This window comes from Podarcis melisellensis, assembly GCF_964234715.1.
Source record: "Podarcis melisellensis genome assembly, chromosome: 11".
Classification (NCBI taxonomy): domain Eukaryota; kingdom Metazoa; phylum Chordata; class Lepidosauria; order Squamata; family Lacertidae; genus Podarcis; species Podarcis melisellensis.
In genome coordinates this window covers 52,638,046-52,663,116 of record NC_138543.1, presented here as the reverse complement: position 1 = coordinate 52,663,116, position 25,071 = coordinate 52,638,046, and the positions used below count along the sequence as shown (strand labels likewise).

General features: G+C 45.7%; 1 protein-coding gene across 1 annotated transcript in view; it reads right to left on the bottom strand.

The window, feature by feature from the left end:
- MYO5B (myosin VB) overlaps positions 1–24,176 on the bottom strand; it is a 295,897-nt gene extending 271,721 nt beyond the window's left edge. The window contains exon 1 of the mRNA XM_081929539.1: positions 23,743–24,176. Coding sequence (XP_081785665.1) covers positions 23,743–23,769 — 27 coding nt within the window. The 5' untranslated portion in view covers positions 23,770–24,176. The remainder of the gene's footprint in view (positions 1–23,742) is intronic.
- Between the last annotated feature and the right edge of the window lie 895 nt (positions 24,177–25,071).

Here is a 25,071-nt window from a genome sequence, read left to right as displayed (position 1 = left end):
CAGCCGAAGGAGTCCGTAGGAACCTGGTTGCCATTTTGAGAGAGACTTGGAGCGTACAGTGGTACCTCGGGTTACAGACGCTTCAGGTTACAGACACTTCAGGTTACAGACTCTGCTAACCCAGAAATAGTAATTCGGATTAAGAACTTTGCTTCAGGAGGAGAACAGAAATCGCGCCGCCGCCGCGGGAGGCCCCATTAGCTAAAGTGGTACCTCAGGTTAAGAACAGTTTCAGGTTAAGAATGGATCTCCGGAACGAATTAAGTTCTTAACCCAAGGTACCACTGTACCATTATCTCTTCATATTTATATCCAGGTTAAGAATGGACCTCCAGTTTCAGGTTAAGAATGGACCTCCGGAACGAATTAAGTTCTTAACCCAAGGTACCACTGTACCATTATCTCTTCATATTTATATCCAGGTTAAGAATGGACCTCCAGTTTCAGGTTAAGAATGGACCTCCGGAACGAATTAAGTTCTTAACCCAAGGTACCACTGTACCATTATCTCTTCATATTTATATCCAGTTTAAGAATGGACCTCCAGTTTCAGGTTAAGAATGGACCTCCGGAACGAATTAAGTTCTTAACCCAAGGTACCACTGTACCATTATCTCTTCATATTTATATCCAGACATTCCACGTCAACACTTTTATGGCCACTGTCTTTTCTACCCGGAAGTGGAGGGGAGGGTAGACTTTACTAGGGTCCAGAGAGGGTCTTCTCGTGAGCTGGAGGTGCGACAGGGCTTTGCTGAGGCTCTTCAGCCTCCTGGCTAACAGCTGATGCGCGGGAAAGCCGTGACTCAGCTGAGCAAGCCCCCACACTGATCCGGTTCACCTGAACCAGAGGCACAAGGGGGGGGGCTTAATTTAGTAGCTCAGCTGAGGCTCGGAAGGCTCCCCTTGCCTCTTCTGAGCAGCCTCAATAAACCTCTGGCTGGTGAAGGACACCTCGGCCAGGGTGGATAAAAACCAATTATTTTTTATTTATTTATTTTTAATCGGATTTTTAAAATTCAAATCGGATTTTTAAATTTAAATTGGATTTTTAAAATAAAAGCCTTTTGGAGGAAAACATCTTTCTAAAGATAGTTTTCTATTTAAGCTACATTATTGTCCAAAGGCCTATTCATCAGGAAATAAGGATTTGTTTTAAGTTTTTCAGGTGTGCTAAAACTCAGCCTAAGTTTTTTCTTATTATCAAAAATTACGGATTTGGTTATACTATTAGAAATACATAGACAGATGATTATGAAATTATTGTGAGAGTTAATAAGTTAACTTTTTATATTTGAACAACTTTCCTGCTGTACTTTAATGGAAGGAGAAACATCAATCATTTCCTTGATAACAATTTAAACAATTTATTTAACTAAAGCAATAACATTATATCATATGTATCCATGTTTGTTAGCTGATGTGATTAAACTTAAAAAAAAACAACTTAGACTGAGTTTTAGCATACATGAAAAATCCTTATTTCCTGATAAGTAGCCTTTGAACTGTAATGTAACTTAAATAAGAAACTATATTTAGAAACATTTTCCCTCCAAAAGCATTTTATTTTAAAAAAATCCAATTTAAATCAAAAAATCAGATTTAAATTTAAATTTTAAAATCTGATTTAATTTTTTTAAAAATCGGATTTAAATAAAAAAAATCTGATTATTATTATTATTATTATTTTAAATCATCCCTGTAACATTTGAACCAGCACAGCCAAGGGGAGTTTCCTCCCCTATACCCTCTCTTGTACAGAAGGCTGGCTGCAGGCAGGATTTATTTATTTACAGCTGTCACTTTCCTGACAGGAGGAAATCCTTAGCTGTAATTCAAGACAGAAGCAATGCAGCAAATCCCTGGAGTCCCATAATGCCTGCGCCGCCTCTCACTTCTGTCGCAGCGTATTTCATTGATGTCACACAAGGTGGTAATGCATTCTACGCATGTACTGAGAACGCTCTCTACATCTTATTTTCAACTCCTGTCACAAGCGGTCTCTGGAATCTGCATCACAGCAGCACTGAAGTCACTGGGTTTTTGTTTTTTTTAAAAAAGTTAGTAGCTGGGGTTTTTTATTTAGTATTTCAATATTTATATTCCAGTTCTGCAAATGGGTTTTGAAAAGGTTGTGATTATACACATTCTATGGAACCATTTGCCTTGTCATCCCTTGAGATCAGTGGTTTATAAACAGCGGTGTATGAACTCCACATTCAGGTGGTCTGTGGAAAGGTTGCAAAACAGTCAAAAATATCCTTAATTGGCCCTGTACCAGACTGAAGTCCTGTCCCCCCCCTCCATTATAGAGATATAGGCTATTTTCACTAGGGCTGGAATTATCCAACAGGCTAACAGGCCTCTGGTCCAAGGCCCATAATCTTCATAATATTGCACTAGTGCAGTCTGCAAATTTTTCTTTAAAAATTTATCCATAGAGCTTCTGCCCAGAAGCCTGGGCCTGTGACTTTCATGATAATGGCGCTACTTTTGGACTTCATGACAGCCCTGAAGTAAAAAGTTGTTAAAGTGTGAGGTATTTATTATGTACTTTGACACGTAGAATTTAAAAATCAATATATTATGTGGCCTGTTGAGTTTCCCAGCTGTTTCTGAGTGGTCCACATTTACAAAGAATGCTGAGAGCCATTGCTTTAGGACAGGGAAGAACTGTGCATTAGAGATCTTGGAAATAGATGGATGTCCCTGTAAAACGAATACACCAACTAAATAAATTCCACTATCTACACTGGCTTACAAACCCGTTCACAATTACAATTTACAAATGGGCAAAGGTTCTAGTCCCAGACCTCTCAACCATTATTCCACTGCAGTTCTACCCGAATATCAAAACTAGCTGTTTGGAAAGAAAACAACTGTATTATTTGAAAGATTTTTGCAAAGATGGATGACCACTTACCATTAATAAAATGCAAATTAAGTTCGGAAATGTCCGAATATCATGCCTGCTTCATGTCCCCTCAAAAATCTGGCTCCTCTGGCACGCCCCACGCTATGACCCTGGCACCCCAAAATGCAGCAGACTAACTTTTGGGGACACTTATAGAAGCCAGCCATGCAAACGTCTTAACCCAATAATGCTTCTGTTCAGAAGACACACAAACAAGCAGGTGTCTAGGGTGTGTTATAAGACCTGAAGTACAGGAAATGCGGATACTGAAATAGTACATCTTACAATAAGTAGGTAGCCCCCTCCAAAAAAAAAACCAACCTCACAGGGATTAGAAAGTTGTTGGAATACTTCCGCACTCAAGTCAGAAAACCAAATTTGGGACTTTAAAGTAGTTCAGGTAAAGTAGAGAGGTGGTTTAATGCATATATAAAAAGTGGAGAGAACGTCCCAGGAGAAAACGTCCCAACCATGATTTACTTGTTATGTCCAACTCTGGTTTACATAGATAAGGTATTTTATCACACCTAAGCAGACTTGAGGGACGCGGGTGGTGCTGTGGGTTAAACCACTGAGCCTAGGACTTGCCAATCAGAAGGACGGCGGTTTGAATCCCCGTGACGGGGTGAGCTCCCATTGTTTGGTCCCAGTTCCTGCCAACCTAGCAGTTCGAAAGCACGTCAAAGTGCAAGTAGATAAATAGGTACCGCTCCGGCAGGAAGGTAAACGGCGTTTCTGTGCGCTGCTCTGGTTTGCCAGAAGCGGCTTAGTCATGCTGGCCACATGACCCGGAAGCTGTATGCCGGTTCCTTGGCCAATAAAGCGAGATGACGCTGCAACCCCAGAGTCGTCCGCGACTGGACCTAAGGGTCAGGGGTCCCTTTACCTTTACCTTTAAGCTGACTTGGCTTGAGCTATTTATAGGCCTCAGCATTTTTTAGGAAAGCGAAAGCTCCATCCATCTGAGATGACCTCACTAATGCTTTTTGTAAACATTGCAAATGGCTTGGGGAAGAGTTGAGTCGGCCCGGCTCCTGGCAGGATCATTCTTACCTCAGATGCACTTATTTGACACACGAGCCAAAGCAAAAAATCAATAGCCGAGGTTTGTCTATCCTATGATAGCTGTATAAACGCCTTTCCCAAGGGGGAACTGGGAGGGAATATGTTACCAGTGAACAGGAGAGCATCAAGTCTAATGGACTCAAAGCTTGCATCTATTTACCAGGGAGTGGGGTGCAGGAAAAGCACAGGCCTAAAAGACTTAAGCGATTTGTTCAATTGCAACGGGTGATCTAGACAGCTTCGGAAAAGATATTCCGAAGATATTCCAAGTTATGATGCCGCAAGAGCAGAGAGGAGATTAGAGAGAGACTTGTAGAACAAGCACATTTAGTCAACAACAACCACGTGGCTTAGTATTCCTTGGTGTAACCTGGTAGCAACACACATAATTATGAGATTATTGTGAGGCCTACACCAGTCTTGGCAAACCTGGCTCTCTCCAGGTGTTCTGGACTACAGCTGGGGCTGATGGGAGTTGTACACCTAGAAGAAGATGAGGAGGAGGAGGAGGAGGAGTTTGGATTTGATATCCCGCTTTATCACTACCTGAAGGAGTCTCAAAGGGGCTAACATTCTCCTTTCCCTTCCTCCCCCACAACAAACACTCTCTGAGGTGAGTGGGGCTGGGAGACTTCAGAGAAGTATGACTAGCACAAGTCACCCAGCAGCTGAATGTGGAGGAGCGGAGACGCGAACCTGGTTCACCAGATTACGAGACTACAATGGTACCTCGGGTCAAGTACTTAATTCGTTCAGGAGGTCCATTCTTAACCTGAAACTGTTCTTAACCTGAAGCACCACTTTAGCTAATGGGGCCTCCTGCTGCCACCACGCTGCCGGAGCATGATTTCTGTTCTTATCCTGAAGCGAAGTTCTTAACCTGAGGTACTATTTCTAGGTTAGCAGAGTCTGTAACCTGAAGCGTATGTAACCCAAGGTACCACTGTACCGCTCTTAACCACTACACCACACTGGCATAGCTATCAACGTTTTCCTTTTTATAAGGGAAATTCCCTTATTCCGAATAGGATTCCTCACATGAAATGGGAAAAATTGACAGATATGCCTAGAGGGCAAGAGTTTGACCAAGGCTAGTGAAACCCAACAGCAACATGCTTTCCTATGCACACAACTATGGGAGGCAAGGCCAACACTATTTCCAAGGGTCTTTTTAGGCACAGTGCTGCCTATGGCAGAAGTTTTTCTTCCTTGACTGTGGAAAAAGAGGAAGAGAGAGCCATAGGCATATATATATATATTTTAAAAACCTTGCTTCTCCCAGCCATCTTTCATGGGTCACTCATATGCCAGGCCTCCCAAGAACCTCCTGACGCAGACCATCCTCCAAATCTCTCCTCCTGGCAACACGAATGCCAAGCAGCCTAGGCTAACCTGCCTTCCAGAAATGCTTCTCACACCTGCCTCTTCAGGATGGTAGGGATTCCTCACCTGTTTGGCCCTCCCACACATCCCTTGAACGCTGGCCTCTAAATGGGGAAACTGGCAAGGTGAGTCTGCCCTCTGGTGTCCTTCCAGCAAGCTTCATTGCCAGGCCAAAATTCTGCCCAGGAATCCCTGAACACCATCCTGTCTCTGCGGCTCCCTCCAGAGTTCAGCTTGCACCAGTTAACACTCACTGGCCAATGGTCTCCTCTTTACAAACAGCACCACCAGGAAATTTTGGGTAGAGCTCAGTGGCTGCAGAAGGTCCCACGGTCAGTTTCCAGGGATCTCCAGACAGGGATGGGAGAGAGAAGAGGCCTGTCTGAAATCCTGGAGAGATGCTGGAGGATACATTGCTAAATGCACCTCTGGCATGACTTCCTATGTTCCTAACTCTTTTGGTCTCTGCCCTCCTTTCCAGCAGCTCAGAAGCACCACCATCCCTGCCAGCGTCGGAGACATTTCCCTGACGTTTCAAATGAAGATTTGTTTTGTACTATGCAAACCAATGTTCCAGAGAAACAACAAATGGCGTTGTATTCATTACGTCAACTCTCTCTTGTCACACAGGTTCAGGAAGGGAAAATGTCTCTCAGCAATCACCAAGCCACCCGGAAGGAAGTCGTAGACTTGCCAACAATAAAATACTGCAATAAAAAAGGAACAAACTTGGGTTTTTTTCCACTTTCTGGCAATTTCTTGCTATTATAGGGACTAAAGACACCCAGACACACACCTAACCTAACCTAACCAGCAAACAACAGATGGCACTTTAAACTTCTTGTGCAATATCTGGAACCAAGTTGCCAACATGCACCGTTTGGGAAACTAAACGCAGAGATATTTTAAAAGTGTGTGGTTGGCATCCACGGCAATTTATCCAATAACACACACACACACCCTAAAAAAGAACTCAAAAATCAAAGTCACACTGCATATACAGTGGTACCTCTGGTTGCGAACGGGATCCGTTCTGGAGGCCCATTCACAACGTGAAAAGAGCGCAACCCGCAGCGGTGCATCTGCACATGCACGGGTTGCGATTCGCTGCTTCTGCGCATGAACGTGACATCGTTTGTGCTTCTGCGCATGCACGAACGGCGAAACCTGGACGTAACCCTTTCCGGTACTTCCGGGTCGCCACGGGACGTAACCTGAAAGAATGCAACATGAAGCGGACGTAACATGAGGTAAATGTAAACGGACCCCTGACTGTTAGGTCCAGTTGTGGCCGACTCTGGGGTTGCGGCGCTCATCTCGCTTTATTGGCCGAGGGAGCCAGCGTACAGTTTCCGGGTCATGCGGCCAGCATGGCTAAGCCACTTCTAGTGAACCAGAGCAGCGAACGAAAACGCCGTTTACCTTCCCGCCGGAGCGGTACCTATTTATCTACTTGCACTTTGACGTGCTTTCGAACTGCTAGGTTGAGGTATGACTGTAGAAATATAAAAGTTTTTTTAAAAGACTCTATAAGAAGCAGCATGACACAACGTCAATGCTTTTAGTCTTGGGTTATTTTTGGTTCTGGTTTTACTAATGGGATTACAGTTTTGGTCTTTATATATTTTGTTTCTATCCAGTGGCTCCACCACTGGAGGAAAAACAGGGTATAACTTTCTGTATAAATAAATCAAGTTATACACTAAAAGGTAACAGTGAAGGCACCAGGAAGATCTCCCTTGGGGAGAGACTTCAATAAAAAGGGTACAGGAAAACATCACAAGCCCTCTCTTCAACAGAAATCCTCTTAACCTCTCCAGGCATAAACATCTGGAGAAGAGCCTCTGAGGATGATTTCAGCTCCAGATTTATTCTGGAGAAGGCGCTTCTACCATCCTTGGTTTGGGCTGCCCTAAACGGTATGGTTCATCACACACGTTTCCCAAAAAATCATATTTTTGTACAGATTCTTTGGTTGGAGAACTGCACCGTAAAATCCAGAGAAGAACAAATTTTGAAAGGTCAGTTCGCATATTGTTTCGGGAAGCGCATCTTGGATAGGGTTGCATTAAATGCAAACCAAATTTCTCCTCATGCCTACTATTTCTTCCCATTTTACTGCTCTGGGCACATATCCATGTTGTACAACAAGGTAAAAGGTAAAGGGACCCCTGACCATTAGGTCCAGTCATGGCCGACTCTGGGGTTGCGGCGCTCATCTCGCTTTATTGGCCGAGGGAGCCGGTGTACAGCTTCCGGGTCATGTGGCCAGCATGACTAAGCCGCTTCTGGCGAACCAGAGCAGCGCACGGAAACGCCGTTTACCTTCCCGCCAGCGTGGTACCTATTTATCTACTTGCACTTTGACGTGCTTTCGAACTGCCAGGTTGGCAGGAGCAGGGACCGAGCTATGAGAGCTCACCCCGTCGCGGGGATTTGAATCGCCGACCTTCTAATCAGCAAGTCCTGTGGTTTAACCCACAGCACCACCTGCGTACAACAAGGAGACTAGCCCTAATATGTGAGCCCCAAAGCTCTTGCAGCTTCAGTGTATGTCCTTGGAAACAGAAGCAGACATGAGTTTAATGTATTTACATTCCTCACATACTCAATTCTCTCCCCCCCCCCAGTAAAACCACTTTCCTGGGATACACCTATCTTAGACAGAGTTACCTTTTGATGTTTTTGAAAGCTATCACAGAGTGAACGCTTCCTTGCCTGGAGGCTTAACCAAGAAAGCAATTAACAACACTAGTATTTCAAATACCGTTGATGATCATGTAAACAAACCAGAGATTCAAGCAGGCAAAACCTTTACTGACAGATGGAGCACTGCTTCCTAATATCATACCTTCCACTGCTCAGCAGAAGAAGACAGGGCAATCTGTTTAAATGTTGCATAAAGAAAGTAAAAAAAGGTAAAGTATCCCTGGACAGTTAAGTCCAGTCAAAGGCAACTATGGGGTTGTGGCGCTCATCTCGCTTTCAGGCCAAAGGAGCCGGCGTTTGTCCACAGACAGCTTTCCGGGACATGTGGCCAGCAGGATTAAACCACTTCTGGCACAATGGAACACAGTGACGGAAACCAGAGTGCACGCAAACACCGTTTACCTTCCTGCCACAGCGGTACCTATTTATCTACTTGCACTGGTGTGCTTTCGAACTGCTAGGTTGGCAGGAGCTGGGACAGAGCAATAGCAGCTCACCCACAGGGATTCAAACTGCCAACCTTATTATCAGCAAGCCCAAGAGGCTCAGTGGTTGAGACCACAGTGCCACCCGCTCATAAAGAAGAGGTTCACTGGATGGACAAAAGCAAGCCCAAGCAGTGGCGTAGTGTGGGGGGTGCAGGGGGGGCCGGGCGCACCGGGCGCAACATCTGGGGGTTAGGGTTAGGGGGCGCAAATCCATGGGTTAGGGGGCGCAAATCCATGGGTTAGGGGGCACAAATTACTTGCCTTGCCCCGGGTGCTGACAACCCATGCTACGCCACTGAGCCCAAGTGAAGGTTCTTAATAGCATCTTTGGCCAACAAATCCCCCCCCCCCCGGATGGACCACAAAGAGATGTGTATAATGTCGGCTATATACTAAACCTGTCATCGGGAGCCTCCTTGGTTGCATCCATCATTGCACATTTTGTGCCAGGCCACAAAGGCCTGGATTTCTCAGAAAGCTTTTGGCAATAACCAGTTAATTGCCTTTGCTGCCTCCGTCTTGTCTTTTGCTTTTAGTTCTCTTTTAATCACATTTTCAGTTTGTTTTACTTGTGTTCAACCAGCATGGCCAACTCCCCTCTTTCCCTCCACCCCGCCCCCCCAAAAAGTCTAGCACTCTAGATATTGGCACTAAATCACAATTCATAGCCTTCAGATTCTCTGCAATTTTAACCGGAAGCAGAATAGAGCCATTTCCAAAACTAGAGAGTGCATAAAAGGTCCCACTTTTTATACAATGGCAAAGCAATTCTTCCTGCCGTGCTATAACTTAAAACGTCTGGGGCCTGGGCCTGAAGTGTTTCCCATTAACCTTCTCCCTAGTCCTAGAGCAACTAGCTGTTAGTTCAGGTCTCCTATACTTCCTGATTAAGCATTGAACATGAGGAAGCTATAGTGGTCCAGGCTCACCCTGAGTAAACTCTTCAGCTCTTTCCACTGAATGATCAACTGCACCAATCACCTGGCGCAGGTGTTCAAAGAAACACTAGCCACTGTGAGATGACAAGTGCTGAACAGTTGAGCATAATACCTCTGTGTTATGATTTTGAAGGATCTTTGGTGGGTCAATAAGCAAAGAGCTCTCCAATTTCCCAGAGCATTTTCGGAACAACTTCTTAGTGAGTTATGCGAAGCATTTTCTTGTTGATTCATTGCTCAGAGGCAGCAAAGAATGACCTGTTGAGCCTGTCTTTTGTCTTCTTCTGCTTGGATCAATCCCCAGCAACTTAACAATCAGGCCAAGTCAACAGGAGTGAGGAACCGTTTCGCGATTACCAGCTCAACGTTCAGCACTGCGGTGATCGGATTAAAGATATGTGGTGGCTGCATTTATCGTGGGAGGGATTGTTCAAGGAAAACAGCAAAGGTTGCTAAATGCCCATAAATAAAGGGGAATTCCCCCTCCCTCCTTTAATAATCAGTTGAAGCTGAACATTTTCATTTAGCTTTATTATTATTAATCCTAACCAGGGCTTTTTTTCAGCCAGAACTCACCAGAACTCAGTTCTGGCACCTCTCAGGTAGGCACCATTGCCATTACAAGAGAACAAGGGAGGTGTTCAGGGTGAGTTTTGGCACCTCTTTTTCTAGAAAAATAGCATTAATCCTAACCACAATTTCCAGAGGGTTGCAGGCATGTTAGGGACAGAGGGCTAGAAACTCTTTAATAAAAGGGGAATTGCAGTGTGCTGCAAAACACATCCCATGCGTAGAGAAGGTTCCATGTTCAACCCAAAGCATTTCCAGAGGATCTTAGCAGCCCTGCTGGGAAAAACTCTTTCCTGAAACTTTTTAGAGAGCTGCTTCCCTTTGGGGCAAACAATGGGACAGATGAGCCAATGGTCTAGATGTAAGGCGTGATCATGAGCTTAGCAGTCACCGCCCTTGAGAGCTTTTACCAGTTGGGAACAAAGAGCACTGGCCTAGATGAACCAATATGCCATGTTTTATAGGGCAAGTTTATACAAGTTTATTTACCATATATTTTGCTCTATAAGATTCACTTTTTCCCTCCTAAAAAGTAAGGGGAAATGTGTGTGCATCTTATGGAGCGAATGCAGGCTGCGCAGCTATCCCAGAAGCCAGAACAGCAAGAGGGATCGCTGCTTTCGCTGCGCAGGGATTCCTTTTGTTGTTCTGGTTTCTGAGATTCAGAATATTATTTTTTCTTGTTTTCCTCCTCCAAAAACTAGGTGCGTCTTATGGTCTGGTGCGTCATATAGAGCGAAAAATACGGTATATGCCCAGGTTCAATTGCTGGCATCTCAGAAAGCAAGGCAAGTTAATAATAATAATAATAATAATAATAATAATAATAATAAGCTGGGCTCAGAGTGGCTAACAACAGTAAAATGATACAATATACTAAAATCATTTCATTATAAAATCAATTCAAATCAGATTAATGGCAACCATTGGGCTAGAGTTCTGTGAGGATTGCCAAAGGAGGGAGTCAGACTGTGCCTTGGCCAAAGGCCTGGTGGAACAGCTCTGTCTTGCAGGCCCTGCAGAAAGATGTCAAGTCCCGCAGGGCCCTAGTCTCTTGTGACAGAGCGTTCCACCAGATCGGAGCCACAGCCGAAAAAGCCCTGGCTCTGGTTGAGGCCAACCTAACCTCTCTGTGGCCCGGGACCTCCAAGATGTTTTTGTTTGAAGACCGTAAGGTTAAGATCTCTGGGGAGTCATTGTCAGTCAGTCAGAAGAGACAACCCTGGACTAGATGGATTAATGGTCCGATTCAGACCTTTTGTTTGTACATAGTGCCTGATCAAGGAGGTCCCCCGGTGGAATTGCAGCAAGATTCCTCCCACAGGCACAAAAAGCACAGCTGTCAAGGTGTGCGTCTGTCTTCGTTGTCAAGTGGATGGGCAGCCCTGGAAGCAAACTTTTCAAAAGCTGGTCTGAACTTGCTCTGGGTTGCTTTTGGTGCCTGCAGTGGTCAAAATGTCATCCTTTCAAAAAACCATCAATGGTAAAAAGGGATTGGGGTTTCCTTGTCTCTTGTTGCTGCTCACCATTAAAACCAAGGCCAGGACTGGAAGGCACCAAACAAGCAATTTCTCACACTGTTCTGAAAATGCGGAAAACCCTGCTTATTACAGCATATCGCTACCTTTAGATGCAGGAGTTCAATGTGAGAGACGGGTAAGGAGAAATCTCAGAGGGTAAAGAGGGTGCAAAAAGAGACGGATGAACCCAGGTGAGAGCTGGGGGAAGGCATACTTTCATCTGTGGGGGATGAAAGTTAAGATGGCTGGGTGGATAAAAATCAATGATTTTTTTAAAAAAAATAATTAAAAATGTATTTTTTAAAAAAAATTAATTGGATTTTTAAAATAAAATGCTGTTGGAGGAAAAATCTTTCTAAACATAGTTTTCTATTTAAGTTAAGTTACAGTCCAAAGGCTATTCATCAGGAAATAAGGATTTTTCATGTGTGCTAAAACTCAGTCTAAGTTTGTTTGTTTTTAAAATTGTTTAACCACATCAGTTAACAAACACAGATACATATGCTATAATGTTATTGCTTTAGTTAAATAAATTGTTTCAATTGTTTTTAAGGAAATGGGTGTTTTTCTCCTTCCAATAAAGTACAGCAGAAAAGTTGTCCAAATATAAACAGTTAACTTATCAAACCTCACAATAATGTCATAATTGGCGGTCTATGTATTTCTAATAGTAATTTTTGATATAACTGTAAAAACTACTCTGAAAATTTATTATTCCAAAAATGAAACCTTCATCTGGTTGTAAATATTAAGATGATACCAGCAAGAATGAGTCTTTCTGTAAAAAAAAATAAAATGATTTAATTCAAGTCTTACTGACAAGTGATTTAAATCGTAATTTAAATCAAATCCACCCTGAGTGATTGGGGAGGATATTGTACTTTCTTTTTCTGTTTCTTCCTTCTTTAGTCTATTATCTTTATTTCCTATGGATTAGTTTGTTTCTTTTATTATGTTGTAAAAACTTCAATAATTTCCACCCCATAAAACCAGGTGTAGGAGTCCAGGTAGATACACATCATTCTAACAGCAACCTGCTTAAATACTAGTAACTGTCCAGTTTATTTAATTATTACAGATGCTTATATCCTGCCTTTCACCCCAAAGTATGTATGTATGCACACACACACACACATACCATACAAACAGTATCTCAAATAAAGCCACAGTGCATGGATCACAATATGAATCTCAATAATATAAATTCCATGGCAGCAGAAACCAAATAAAACACATTAACCCTCATTGTTACACTTCGCCAATGAATCGAGCAGTATGGCTTTTCCTGCAGATATACAAAGAGAAGTCGGGTAGCCATGTGCCCCACATCGTAGAGGGCAGCCCTCTATTTGAAAGGCTCTGCAGTCCAAGACTATTTTAAAGATTTTTTAAAAAAAATCATAAGAAGGAAGAGGAGGGGCCATGGGGAAAAAAGGAGAGCAGGGGTCTTGAAAGTGTCCATCAACAGCACTGGACAGCAGGCTGATCCAGCACACAGAAATTTGCATCTGTGCACATATATTAGCATATGCAAATTTCATACCAATAAGCATCCTCTTCTGTGTTCCTTTTTGGCACTTCATATGCAGCCACGCTAAAGAGAAGCAAAGGACACTGTTGACATCAGGGGTCAGCAAACGTTTTCAGCAGGGGGCCAGTTCACTGTCCCTCAGACCTTGTGGGGGGCCGGACTATATTTTTTTGGGGAGGAATGAATTCCTGTGCCCCACAAATAACCCAGAGATGCATTTAAAATAAAAGGACACATTCTACTCATGTAAAAACATGCTGATTCCTGGACCATCCACAGGCCAGATTTAGAAGGCGATTGGGCCGGATCCGGTCCCCAGGCCTTAATTTGCCTACCCATGGTTTACATACAAAGTTGGTATGCCCGGAGGAAAGAATCAGCTTCTAGCCTCTTCATTCTGTTGGTTTAATTCCCTTCACAAAGAAACCTCCTCCTGAACATCAACATGCAAAGTCACCTACTCCAACAGAAACAGTCACCTACTCCAACAGATGGAGAGCTTATTACATGTCTATGCAATTGATCATGCCTACAATTTCATATTCTCCAATTGGAGAATAGCCTCTACTAAAGGCGTTGTGGATTTTGAAGAAGCACGAATGTAGGATGAAAGCTAAGAGGATGGCATGTTTGGCAAATCCTCATCAGGATCAACTCCCCCCCCCCAGAAACCTATATCCTCGTTGTGGAAGGATGTGAGGATCCAGAATTGGCCTCCACAGTCACCTACAGACACACTGTTACGGCCATATTCATGGAAGACAATCTTACTTGGCCGAGAGATGCTTTAGAAGAGCAGCAGTGGTCTTCAAAATCTCAGTCAGAACAGTCCCCATTTGTTTCAATAAGGTTTATTCTAGCAGGACACTGTTTCCAGCAAAATTGTATCCAGTCCGCAGAAGCCTAGAGCATGATTAAGATACATATAATAGCTTAGATGAGACTGATAAGCACTTTGCATGTCTATGAAAACCTGCAGCTACTGCTCATTAATGGTTCCACCCTAAAGGATAATGCAATGTTTAACAGACTTTGCTTGCAGAAAAGAATTTCTCAACACTAGTGCTTAAAATTAAGAAAAGGAAAGATGCAAAAGATATCAGGAATATCATTAAGTTGCTTCTGCCAAGCTTGGCATAATCAGTTTAAGAAGCATCTGGAAAAATCAGCAAATGCAAATCAATTGCCCATAGCACCTCCCTTTCCTTTTGCCAACCACTTTTTCATTCACATAATTGTGGTGGTTCAACTGTGGAGCCTGGAGTCCTTACCCTCAAACCTTTCTTTGAAAGGATGTGGTGACTATTTATTACATGTAATTCCTGTTAAGTGTTTGTTAGGATGCTAGAGGCTAAGCAATCCTGAATGCACAAGTTAGAAACGTAGGGCTGAGATATAACAGGCAACCACACACCAAGAGTATGACATAGTTATTATTTTAACCAGACACTGAACGCTTGTACAAACAGATTCAAATACACAGTAAAACTGCCACCAGTAGCCATAGAATCATAGAATCATAGAGTTGGAAGAGACCACAAGGGCCATCGAGTCCAACCCCCTGCCAAGCAGGAAACACCATCACAGCACTCCTTACATATGGTTGTCAAACCTCTGCTTAAAGACCTCCAAAGAAGGAGACTCCACCACATTCCTTGGCAGCAAATTCCACTGTCGAACAGCTCTTACTGTCAGGAAGTTCTTCCTAATGTTTAGGTGGAATCTTCTTTCTTGTAGTTTGGAACCATTGCTCCGTGTCCGCTTCTCTGGAGCAGCAGAAAACAACCTTTCTCCCTCCTCTGTGTGACATCCTTTTATATATTTGAACATGGCTATCATATCACCCCTTAACCTCCTCTTCTCCAGGCTAAACATGGCCAGCTCCCTTAGCCGTTAACTCATTAATGGGTGAACAAAAACTATTATTTAAATCATGGCTAGATTCTCATGATTGCAACATGCCAAAGTATAATTTAGCCCACAGTGAATTATCTTGTTTTGCTTTGTTCATAGATGTCAGATCTAAATTAAAATATCCTAGGTCACATCCACACCAGATATTTGTAGCACTCTTATGTTACTTTAACAGCCATGGCTTACCCTAAGAAATCCTGGGATCTGTAGTTTGTTAAGGGCACTGGCCTCACAGAGCTACAATTGCCAGCAACCCTACTAGACTACATTTCCCACAATTCTCCATGACTTGTTAAAGCAGTATAACAGCAGTGCTTCAAATGCATGATGTAGTAGGTGGTCATAGAATAAATGTACCTCTATAAAGCCTTGGTTAATTTACTAAAGTAAGTATTTTCCTAAAACCATCTTACTTGCATTTCAAAGGGTGGAAAAGAGCCATGCATAAACCCAATACAGCCAAAGCCCAATTAAAAAGTTTAATTACACATTTGCTATGCAGACACCTGGCACTCCAGGATAAAGCACTTGAAAGCTGATGGAAAACAAATACCCAACCCCTTGTAGTTTATTTGGATCCTTCCTTGCCTGGTGAGAGATCAGAGGGACTACATGGAGCATCATTGCATTGGCTTACTAGATGCAGGGAGCTTCAAACATGGGGCAGTATTGCAAAACATTTCTGTCGAGAAATGGATGACTTCTTTTCTGCAGAACAAGGCCGTTAGAAAGTCTCTTTGCCCTTCTAAATCTCAGTTATATTGGGTTCTCCCAGACGTCCTCTGTGGGCATTCCCTGGAGCCAACACTACCCTTCAGACCATGGGTCGGCAAACTAAGGCCCTTGGGCCAGATCAGGCTCAATTGCCTTCTAAATCTGGCCCATGGGCGGTCCAGGAATCGCCGCGTGGAACGGCAGCACACACGTTCTTTCCCTCTCCCTCACACGGCGGCGACAGCGGCTCCTCCCTCCCTCCTCCTGGCTTCTCACCACCCTGCCTAGAGGAGGAAGGGGGCTGGGCTTTGTTGCTGCCAGCCCCTCTCCAGAGAAATTTTGCACACCACTCATCATCCCGCCACTGCCACCAGCCCCTGCCGCTCACAAGACACAGGAGCACCCCTCTCGAACGGCCGCCATTTAAAGCAGCCCCTCTCTGGAGCCCTTTTGCACACCACTCATCGTCCCTCCGTGCCGTAATTTTTCTTCTTCTTCAAAATATAGTCCAGCCCCCCACAAGGTCCGAGGGACAGTGGACCGGCCCCCTGCTGAAAAGGTTTGAGGACCCCTGCTTCAGACCTAGCCAATGCTGACCCTCTTTTGCAACGAGTAAGAATTTGGGAGCAAGACCTGCCCAGTCATTTGCTCAGCAAGCAAGGCAGCTGCTGGTAGCACGTACCTGTACGATATGCATAATCAGAAACGCATCTTCGCTGAATGCACGCAGCACCAGTTTACACTCAAAGCACAGCACATGGATCAGCCCACTCTTTTGTGCCCCTTTGGGAAACAAATGATGGTTTTTCACCTGACATAATGGGCTAAGCCAGTGGGCAGGCATCCCTTGCGCTTCTTCCAGAGAAGATGCCCAGAGGCTAGCCTGTGGATATAAAGCAACAGGAATTGACAGACAGCCCAAATAATATGGTGCTCATCTCAGGTTCTGCATCAGTTCAAGGAATCTGAACGTAACTCAGGGTTGTAGTTTTTTTTGCGCAAGGCAGGTACCAAAGCTCAGCTTCTAGCCTAAACCCTAAAACCAACCAAGGGGATTGAGGCATGCAGTACACCCCCTTGAATAATATTCTGCAGTCAAAGGATCCCATGTCGGGATCCAATGCACAATACGATACAATACCACACTTGGAACATCTTCAAGAACCACACCTGTTTCTTTTTTTCTGGGACTTTTATTTTACGGAGAGGTTGGTCCTCTTCTGTTTATTATGTTATTGAACTTCTGCAAGCCAGAGGAGCTCCCTTGAACTTGCCCAACCTGCTTCTTGCTGGGTAAGCTTTAAGAGAGAAAGCAACGTTTTTCGGTTTAGCTGACATTGCCTCATGAGAAAAAAAATCTCATCCCCCCAGAGATTCCCACGGGAAACTGGCATTGATAAGAAAGAGCAGGATGGAAGGGGGACATCTGTTGTTTGGAAAGGCAACAGCTAATATGCACACTGGAATGCAGACCTCGCTGCTGACTATCTCAACTTTAAATTGAAGGTTACCTTCCCTGCTCTCTTTACCCTGACCCTGTGCTGTGTCTTTAAGAAGCAACACAAAACTGACAGGTGCTGTGTGAGATAGCAAGAACAGAGGCAAAACAAGGTTTTTCTCAAACAACAGGGATGTCTGGGACAGTGGGAAAAAGGTGGGTATCAGAGCTGTTCTATTGGTTAGGTAAAGGGACCCCTGACCATTAGGTTCAGTCGTGGCCGACTCTGGGGTTGCGGCACTCATCTCGCTTTACTGGCCGAGGAAGCCAGCGTACTGCTTCCGGGTCATGTGGCCAGCATGACCAAGCCGCTTCTGGCGAACTAGAGCAGCGCACGGAAACGCCATTTACCTTCCTGCCGGAGTGGTACCTATTTATCTACTTGCTCTTTAACGTGCTTTCGAACTGCTAGGTTGGCAGGAGCAGGGACCAAAGAATGGGTGCTCACCCCGTCGCGGAGATTCGAACCGCCAACCTTCTGATCGGCAAGTCCTAGGCTCTGTGGTTTAACCCACAGCACCACCTGCGCACCTGCGCCCCTCGTTCTATTGGTTAATCTCCATTTAACCATTTTATACAAAAAATATGTGCATTTTGTGTGTCTGTGTGTGTCTGTGTGTGTGTGTGTGTGTGTGAGAGAGAGAGAGAGAGAGAGAGAGAGAGAGAGAGAGAGAGAGAGCGCTCTGTTTTGAAGATACGAAAAGGAAAGACAGTCCAAGTTTTTGTTGCAAGGCACCTTAAGTGCTGGCAAATTATCTTTCCTTCCCCAGTTCGTGGCCCGTAAATCCCAACTCTACTGCCAGGTAGTTTCTCTTGCACTCGGTACTGACTTTATAAATAGCAATGAGGTAAGGAGAGGTTTCCCAGGAAGTTCATGATCTCACCTGCCACACCCTGTGTGGAAAGCAGGCAACCCACAGCACCAGGAACAAGGGACTGTCAACCATTTCCCAACACAATTAGCTCAGCTAGCAAGCGGAACAAATCCCAGTCGCCTTCTTTGCTTCGTTAAGCAGCAAACGAACAAAAGCGGGGAGACTAAGGGATGGAACAAACTAGTCTTTATTTTAGGGCAGGGCTGACTAGCACCAACGCTCCTTTCTCCGCTTAGAAAAAGGGTCACTGCTCCTAAACTTCGCAGGTGGCACACGATTCTCGGGGCACCTCTCCCAGTTTCTCTTCTCCCTGCCCACCCGACTTGCCCCTTTTGCCACCACGGCCAACCTTTAGCTCAGCTCCAACTGTCGCAAGCCAAACCAAAGCAGGAATGGCCAGCTCTTTCCCTCCAAAAGTCGAAGCAATTGTTTGTGCCTAGCTGTCACTTTTCTCTTGTGGCAAAGGCAAGGCTTTGGGGTTATTTAACATATGCGTAACAGGTAGAAGAAGAAAAACCAACAAGCGATGTTTCTCGCTATACTTCCTTAGCAGAAAGAACTGCCTCTGTTGGATTTCCACCTGTAGCGTTGCAGCTAAAGACATAGGAGCCCTAACAGAAGAAAAACAAAAGTTAGCAAACCTATCTGGAGTCGTTTCTGGTGAGAACCCAGGCATTTGCAAGCACTGAATGTACCTGCCCTAGAGTGTGTCTGGGAATCTGCAAAGTACTCATTTCCTTACAAGTTAGGCAACTTTAGACTCTGGACTTCATGAACTTACCTCCCCACCCCCTGCTCTTAAGACGGTAACGCATGCTATTTTAATTTTGTAAGGCGATGAGCCCTCCTCCTGCTCACTCTACCTGGTACAGCCCCAGACTTTTGCCCTCTAAATCCTGCCGTGGGTCTAACCCCGCTAAGAAATCAATCACATGTTTCTTAGCAAAGACACAGTGTAAGCTAACCTACTCTTCGTGCAACAAATTCCAGAAGGTAGTCATGCTTTCACAGCAAAACTAAGGACAACTGCAATGCTAAACACGTTCATTAGGGCAGCCTTCGTAAACCTGGTGCCCTCCAAATGTAATCCAAAACATCTGGAGAACATCTGGAGAGCACCAGTTCGGTGAAGGCTATACTAAGGCATAACCCCTACTGAACACAATGGGACATACCTCTGGGTAACCTTACTCAGGATTGCACTGTCTGGGGGGTTTTTTTGCCCCTTTACAGGCTAGCAGATGGACTGCAGTGTACGTTTTCATGGACTGGAGTCGACTTTGAGAGACATACAAAAGGTTACCCTCCATTGGCACTTGACAGATACATAGGTACACACATAGGGACACAAAAAAACTCCATAAAAGTGATGCTGAAAGATGATGAAATACAAGAGATACAGCCTGCGACATTTTTTATGCAAAACTCAAATAAACACAAGATAAAAATACCGACTGCCATATTGAAATATGAAATGTCCTATTTCCATCTCTGCTAATTTAGCAACTATAGTGGAACAGAACCCTGGTCTGGGTTTTAAAATTCTAAATATGCATATGCGCGTGGACATGCGAGATAATATAGGCATCTGTCAACGGAGAATGTTATTTCAGGCATCTAGTCCAGGGGCTGTCAACCTTCTTAAGCCTGTGAGCACATAGGGATTGTTGAGCGAGGGCCACAGAGGCAAATCCTTTTGGGTCACTTCTATGCTGCCTCTCCTCCCCACACACCTCAGACAAAGTGTACATCATAATAATATAATTTATTATTTATACCCCGCCCATCTGGCTGGGTTTCCCCAGCCACTCTGGGCAGCTTCCAACACAATATTAAAATACAGTAATGCATCAAACATTAAAAGCTTCCCTAAACAGGGCTGCCTTCAGATGTCGTCTAAAAGTCTGGTAGTTGTTGTTCTCTTTGACATCTGGTGGGAGGGCGTTCCACAGGGTGGGTGCCACCACTGAGAAGGCCCTCTGCCTGGTTCCCTGTAACGTGGCTTCTCGCAGTGAGGGAACCACCAGAAGGCCCTCGGCACTGGACCTCAATGTCCGGGTAGAATGACAGGGGTGGAGACACTCCTTCAGATACAAGACACATCATTTTTTTCCAAGTGATCTGGGTAGAACTAACCTTTTGAAAAACCCACAGACCTGAAAGAAGAAGTGCAAAAGAGCATCACTCTTCCAACTTCCTCCAAAAAAAAAAAAAAAAGCTCTGAGTACTTGTCAAGAGAGAAAAAAAGTTTACCACCATCTCCAGCTCCTGACAAAGCAAGGTGGGGGCACACCTGGAAGTTTTTAGGCACCAGGGGAAGACCTCAAGTATACTACTGCACCAAAAGGCACTACATTGGTGACCCCTAATGTAGCCCATAAGCATCCACAACAAACCCAAGGACCAAATCTACACTTCATGTCAGAATTCCATGGCTGGGACTCCGAAGGTAATTTTCTTCCTCAAACAGAAACCAGGATAGAGAGGTGATACAAACCTGAGTCATGGCATCACTTCCCTGTCGGTCCTTCTGCCCACATGTTAAATAGTATAACCTCTCAACTGAGGTGCCTCAGGAGGAAATAAAACATCCAGGGGGAAAAGCTGAGGCATATAGGGCTTGCCAGCTAGAAGCATTAAGAGAATTCTTAAGAAAACCACATCTGGTCCTGTTGCAATAGGGAAGGGTACGTGGAACGACCTGCTGTATCAGTGATCTTAAGGGCAAATGCTTGTTCTGCAGATTATATAATAATAATAATAATTTATTATTTATACCCCGCCCATCTGGCTGGGTTTCCCCAGCCACTCTGGGTGGCTTCCAACCGAATATTAAAAACAATACAGCATCAGAAATTAAAAATTTCCCTTGTCTTTTAAAAGTAAAATAGTTGTTTATTTCCTTGACATCTGAAGGGAGGGCGTTCCACAGGGCAGGTGCCACTACCGAGAAGGCCTTCTTCCTGGTTCCCTGTAACCTCACTTCTTGCAGCGAGGGAACCGCCAGAAGGCCCTCAGCGCTGGACCTCAGTGTCCGGGCTGGATGATGTAGGTGGAGATGCTCCTTCAGGTATACAGGACCGAGGCCGTTTAGGGCTTTAAAGGTCAGCACCAACACTTTGAATTGTGTTCGGAAATGTACTGAGAGCCAATGAAGATCTTATGACAAACTGAGCAGCCCTAAAGCCAGCATTTGCCAACCTGGCACCCTGCAGCTGTTTTGCACTACAACTCCCATGAGGTGTGCTGGCTGGGGCTGATGGGAGTTGTAGTCCAAAACAGCTGGAGGGCAAGTGGATGGGAAAGTCTGCCCTAAGGAATGGAGGTAAAACAGGTAGAAGCAAAGAATGCTCACTAATAATATTGCGGTTTGGGAAGGCGGGGGGGGGGGATCCTTCCTACCTCCAAATAGGGCTGTGTCAGACCCAGAACCAAAACCCCATTGCCAGGTCTTCCCTTAAGGACATTTTATTCAGGTGCAAATCACACCCCTCCCACTGTGGCAGCTCCCTTCTGCCAAAAAGAAAAGATGAAGCATTTAAAACACATTCCCCCCCCCCCAAAGAACCCTGGGAACTATAGTTTGGTAAGAGTGTTAGGAAGTGCAGCTCTGTGAAGAAGGAAACTACAGTTCTCAGGATTTTTTTGGGGGGGGTAAATGTATGTAAGGGATGCGGGTGGCGCTGTGGGTTAAACCACAGAGCCTAGGACTTGCCGATCAGAAAGTCGGCGGTTCGAATCCCCGCGACGGGGTGAGCTCCCGTTGCTCAGTCCCTGCTCCTGCCAACCTAGCAGTTTGAAAGCACGTCAAAGTGCAAGTAGATAAATAGGTACCACTCCAGCGGGAAGGTAAAAGGCGTTTCCGTGTGCTGCTCTGGTTCGCCAGAAGCGGCTTAGTCGTGCTGGCCACATGACCCGGAAGCTGTACGCCGGCTCCCTCGGCCAATAAAGCGAGATGAGCGCCACAACCCCAGAGTCGGACACGACTGGACCTAATGGTTAGGGGTCCCTTTACCTTTAAATGTATGGGATATATGCACCCACACAGAAAGTATGGGGAGATATTGGTTTTCTGACCCCAAGAGAAGAACCAGAATTAAAATGTGTAATGCTGAATGTAAACAAGGAAGATTCCTTATGCTTCAAACGGCTTGATTATTTATATCAAGGCTGCCATCCTAACCCCACTTACCGGTACTTGAGAGCAAGACCCATTTACTTCAATGGGACTGACTTCTGAGTAGACATGGTTAGGGTTGAGTTTTATGGCACTGTTATCAACCCCAGCACAGGTAAGAGACAGGAGAGCATCTCTACAGATATTCAGAGTGAGAAGTGGTAAAAGGTTCTCAATATCAGAGCAGAATAATTTTGTTGCGAGTGGGTTTTGTTTGTTTCCTTTCCTTTCTCATGGGCTGCAGCCACGCAGGGCTTTCAGGAAAAGGAGGAAGTAAAACTGGCTCAGGTAGCAGCAGGAGAACAGGTGGAGGTGGAAGAGGAGGGGAGCTCCCAGCTAAGTCACTCAACAACTGCAGCTGCCTCCTAGCAACAAAAAGTTTCACCCGCCTTTAAAAAAACAACACAGCAACAGCAAGCAGCCACTTAATCCTAAAACAGGGGAAATTGGAAAACAGGGAAAGAGTCTTACTTGAGGGGAAAGAGACACAAGCAAGTGCCCCCACACACAGAGGGCTGGGTTTGGATCTGCAAGGTCCAGGTGCAAGTACTGCCTTTCCCTATTACATCTGAGGTTTGGGGTTCTCCAATACATAACAACAACCCTGTGAGGTTGGGCCGGATTAATGTCTGCAAGATCCGACTCTGAGCTCTATCTTTCCCCATTACATTTCACGCTCAAGGGCTCACCAGCTTTATCCTCACAACAAACCCATGATGGGGCCAAAGAGGCAGCAACCAGCTGTGTCCTTTGAACCCAGGTCCAAGGCCAGTTATTACTCTACAACCGGCCCCTCCATCAAGTGACTCGTTTGGTCTTTGGCATCACACACACAGAGCCTCAGCCTCCTATATGGAGTCAGTGTTGGTGCAGTGGCATCCGACTAGGACCTGGGAGTTCGGGTTCAAATCCCCACAAAGTTGATGAGGGTGGCTGTGAACCAGTCACTGCCTTCTCCCAGCCTAACCTACTTCACAGGGTTGTTGGGGTTAAAACGAGGAGGAGGGGCTGGGAGAACCACTTAGGACACCTTGAGCTCCTGGGAGAAAAGAGAGGGCTGTAAACGCAATAAAAAAATACTACTACTACTATTATTATTGTTATTATTATTTAAGAGAGGGAAACGGGAACAACTGCCTTTCCAACGTTGCAAATGCAATCAAGCCGAAGAGCGTTCGAGACGTTCACTGCAGGGTCAAAATACAGAGTCATGAGAAAAGAAAGGAAAAAATAAGGATTTGCTGCGGGGAGCGAACCGCAGAGCGCAAAGAAGTCAGGTGCAGAGAAGGATAACGAGACTCCGAGGAGAGAGAAAAAGTAGCCAAAACAACTCGGGGAGGGGGGGCAAGAAGGTAGCCTTGGCCTGGGAGCCCCCCATGAGGGTAGCTGGCTTAGCCCCCCACCCCCCGACCCGACCCCCACCCCACCCCTCCGCTGCCGCCTTACCCTGCTATACAGCTCCGTCACCGACATCTCCTCGCCCGGGAAGCCTGATGGCGCAAAGCGAAGCCGGCGGCGCGTCCGCGACGCATCCACACGCGCAGCCGCCTGCAAAAATCCCAAAGTCCGGAGCGGCGGCGAAAGTCCAGCGGGGGCTTACGGGGAGGGCTCGGGCCACATGGCGAGCCGCGGCCGGAGCGGGAACGGGGAGGGAGGCGCGACCTTTGCCCGGCCTGCCTCGGCGCGCCGCGGCCGAAGTTGGAGACGAAATGCCCGGAGAGGGAAGGACGGAGGGAGGGAGGGAGGCGGAAGGTGCGCGGAGCGAGGGGAAAGAAACAGCCCTGCTGCCCGGCCAGGCGGGGCTGGGCGGCCGCTCCCTCCGCAGGTAATGGGAGGAGCAGTTCGGCGGCCGGCCGGTTCCGCTTTCCCTCCCCTACCTGGCGGCGCTTCGCGTCGGAGCTGCGCGCTTGGGGAACCCTTTGCGCACAAGACCCGGCCGCCAGCGCGCACGACGGGATCGCCCTCTGCCGGCCGCCGGGCAAACTTCCCACCCCGGAATAATAATAATAATAATAATTTATTATTAGAAAAGCAATGACAAACCTAGAGAGCATCTTAAAAAGTAGAGACATCACCTTGCCAACAAAGGTCCGTAAAGTAAAAGCTATGGTTTTCCCAGTAGTGATGTATGGAAGTGAGAGCTGGACCATAAAGAAGGCTGATCGCTGAAGAATTGATGCTTTTGAATTCTGGTGCTGGAGGAGACTCTTGAGAGTCCCATGGACTGCAAGAAGATCAAACCTCTCCATTCTGAAGGAAATCAGCCCTGAGTGCTCACTGGAAGGACAGATCGTGAAGCTGAGGCTCCAATACTTTGGCCACCTCATGAGAAGAGAAGACTCCCTGGAAAGATGTTGGGAAAGATGGAGGGCCCAAGGAGAAGGGGACGACAGAGGATGAGATGGTTGGATAGTGTTCTCGAAGCAACCAACATGAGTTTGACCAAACTGCGGGAGGCAGTGGAAGACAGAAGTGCCTGGCGTGGTCCCCCCAGCCACTCTGGACGGCTTCCAACAAAACACTAAAATACAGCAACCTATTAAACATTAAAAGCTTCCCTAAACAGGGCTGCCTTCAGATGTCTTCTAAAAGTTTGGTAGTTATTTTTCTCTTTGGCATCTGGTGGGAGGGCGTTCCACAGGGCAGGTGCCACCACCGAGAAGGCCCTCTGCCTGGTTCCCTGTAACTTGGCTTCTCGCAGTGAGGGAACCGCCAGAAGGCCCTTGGGCACTGGACCTCAGTGTCCGGGCAGAACGGACATGATCACAAACATAC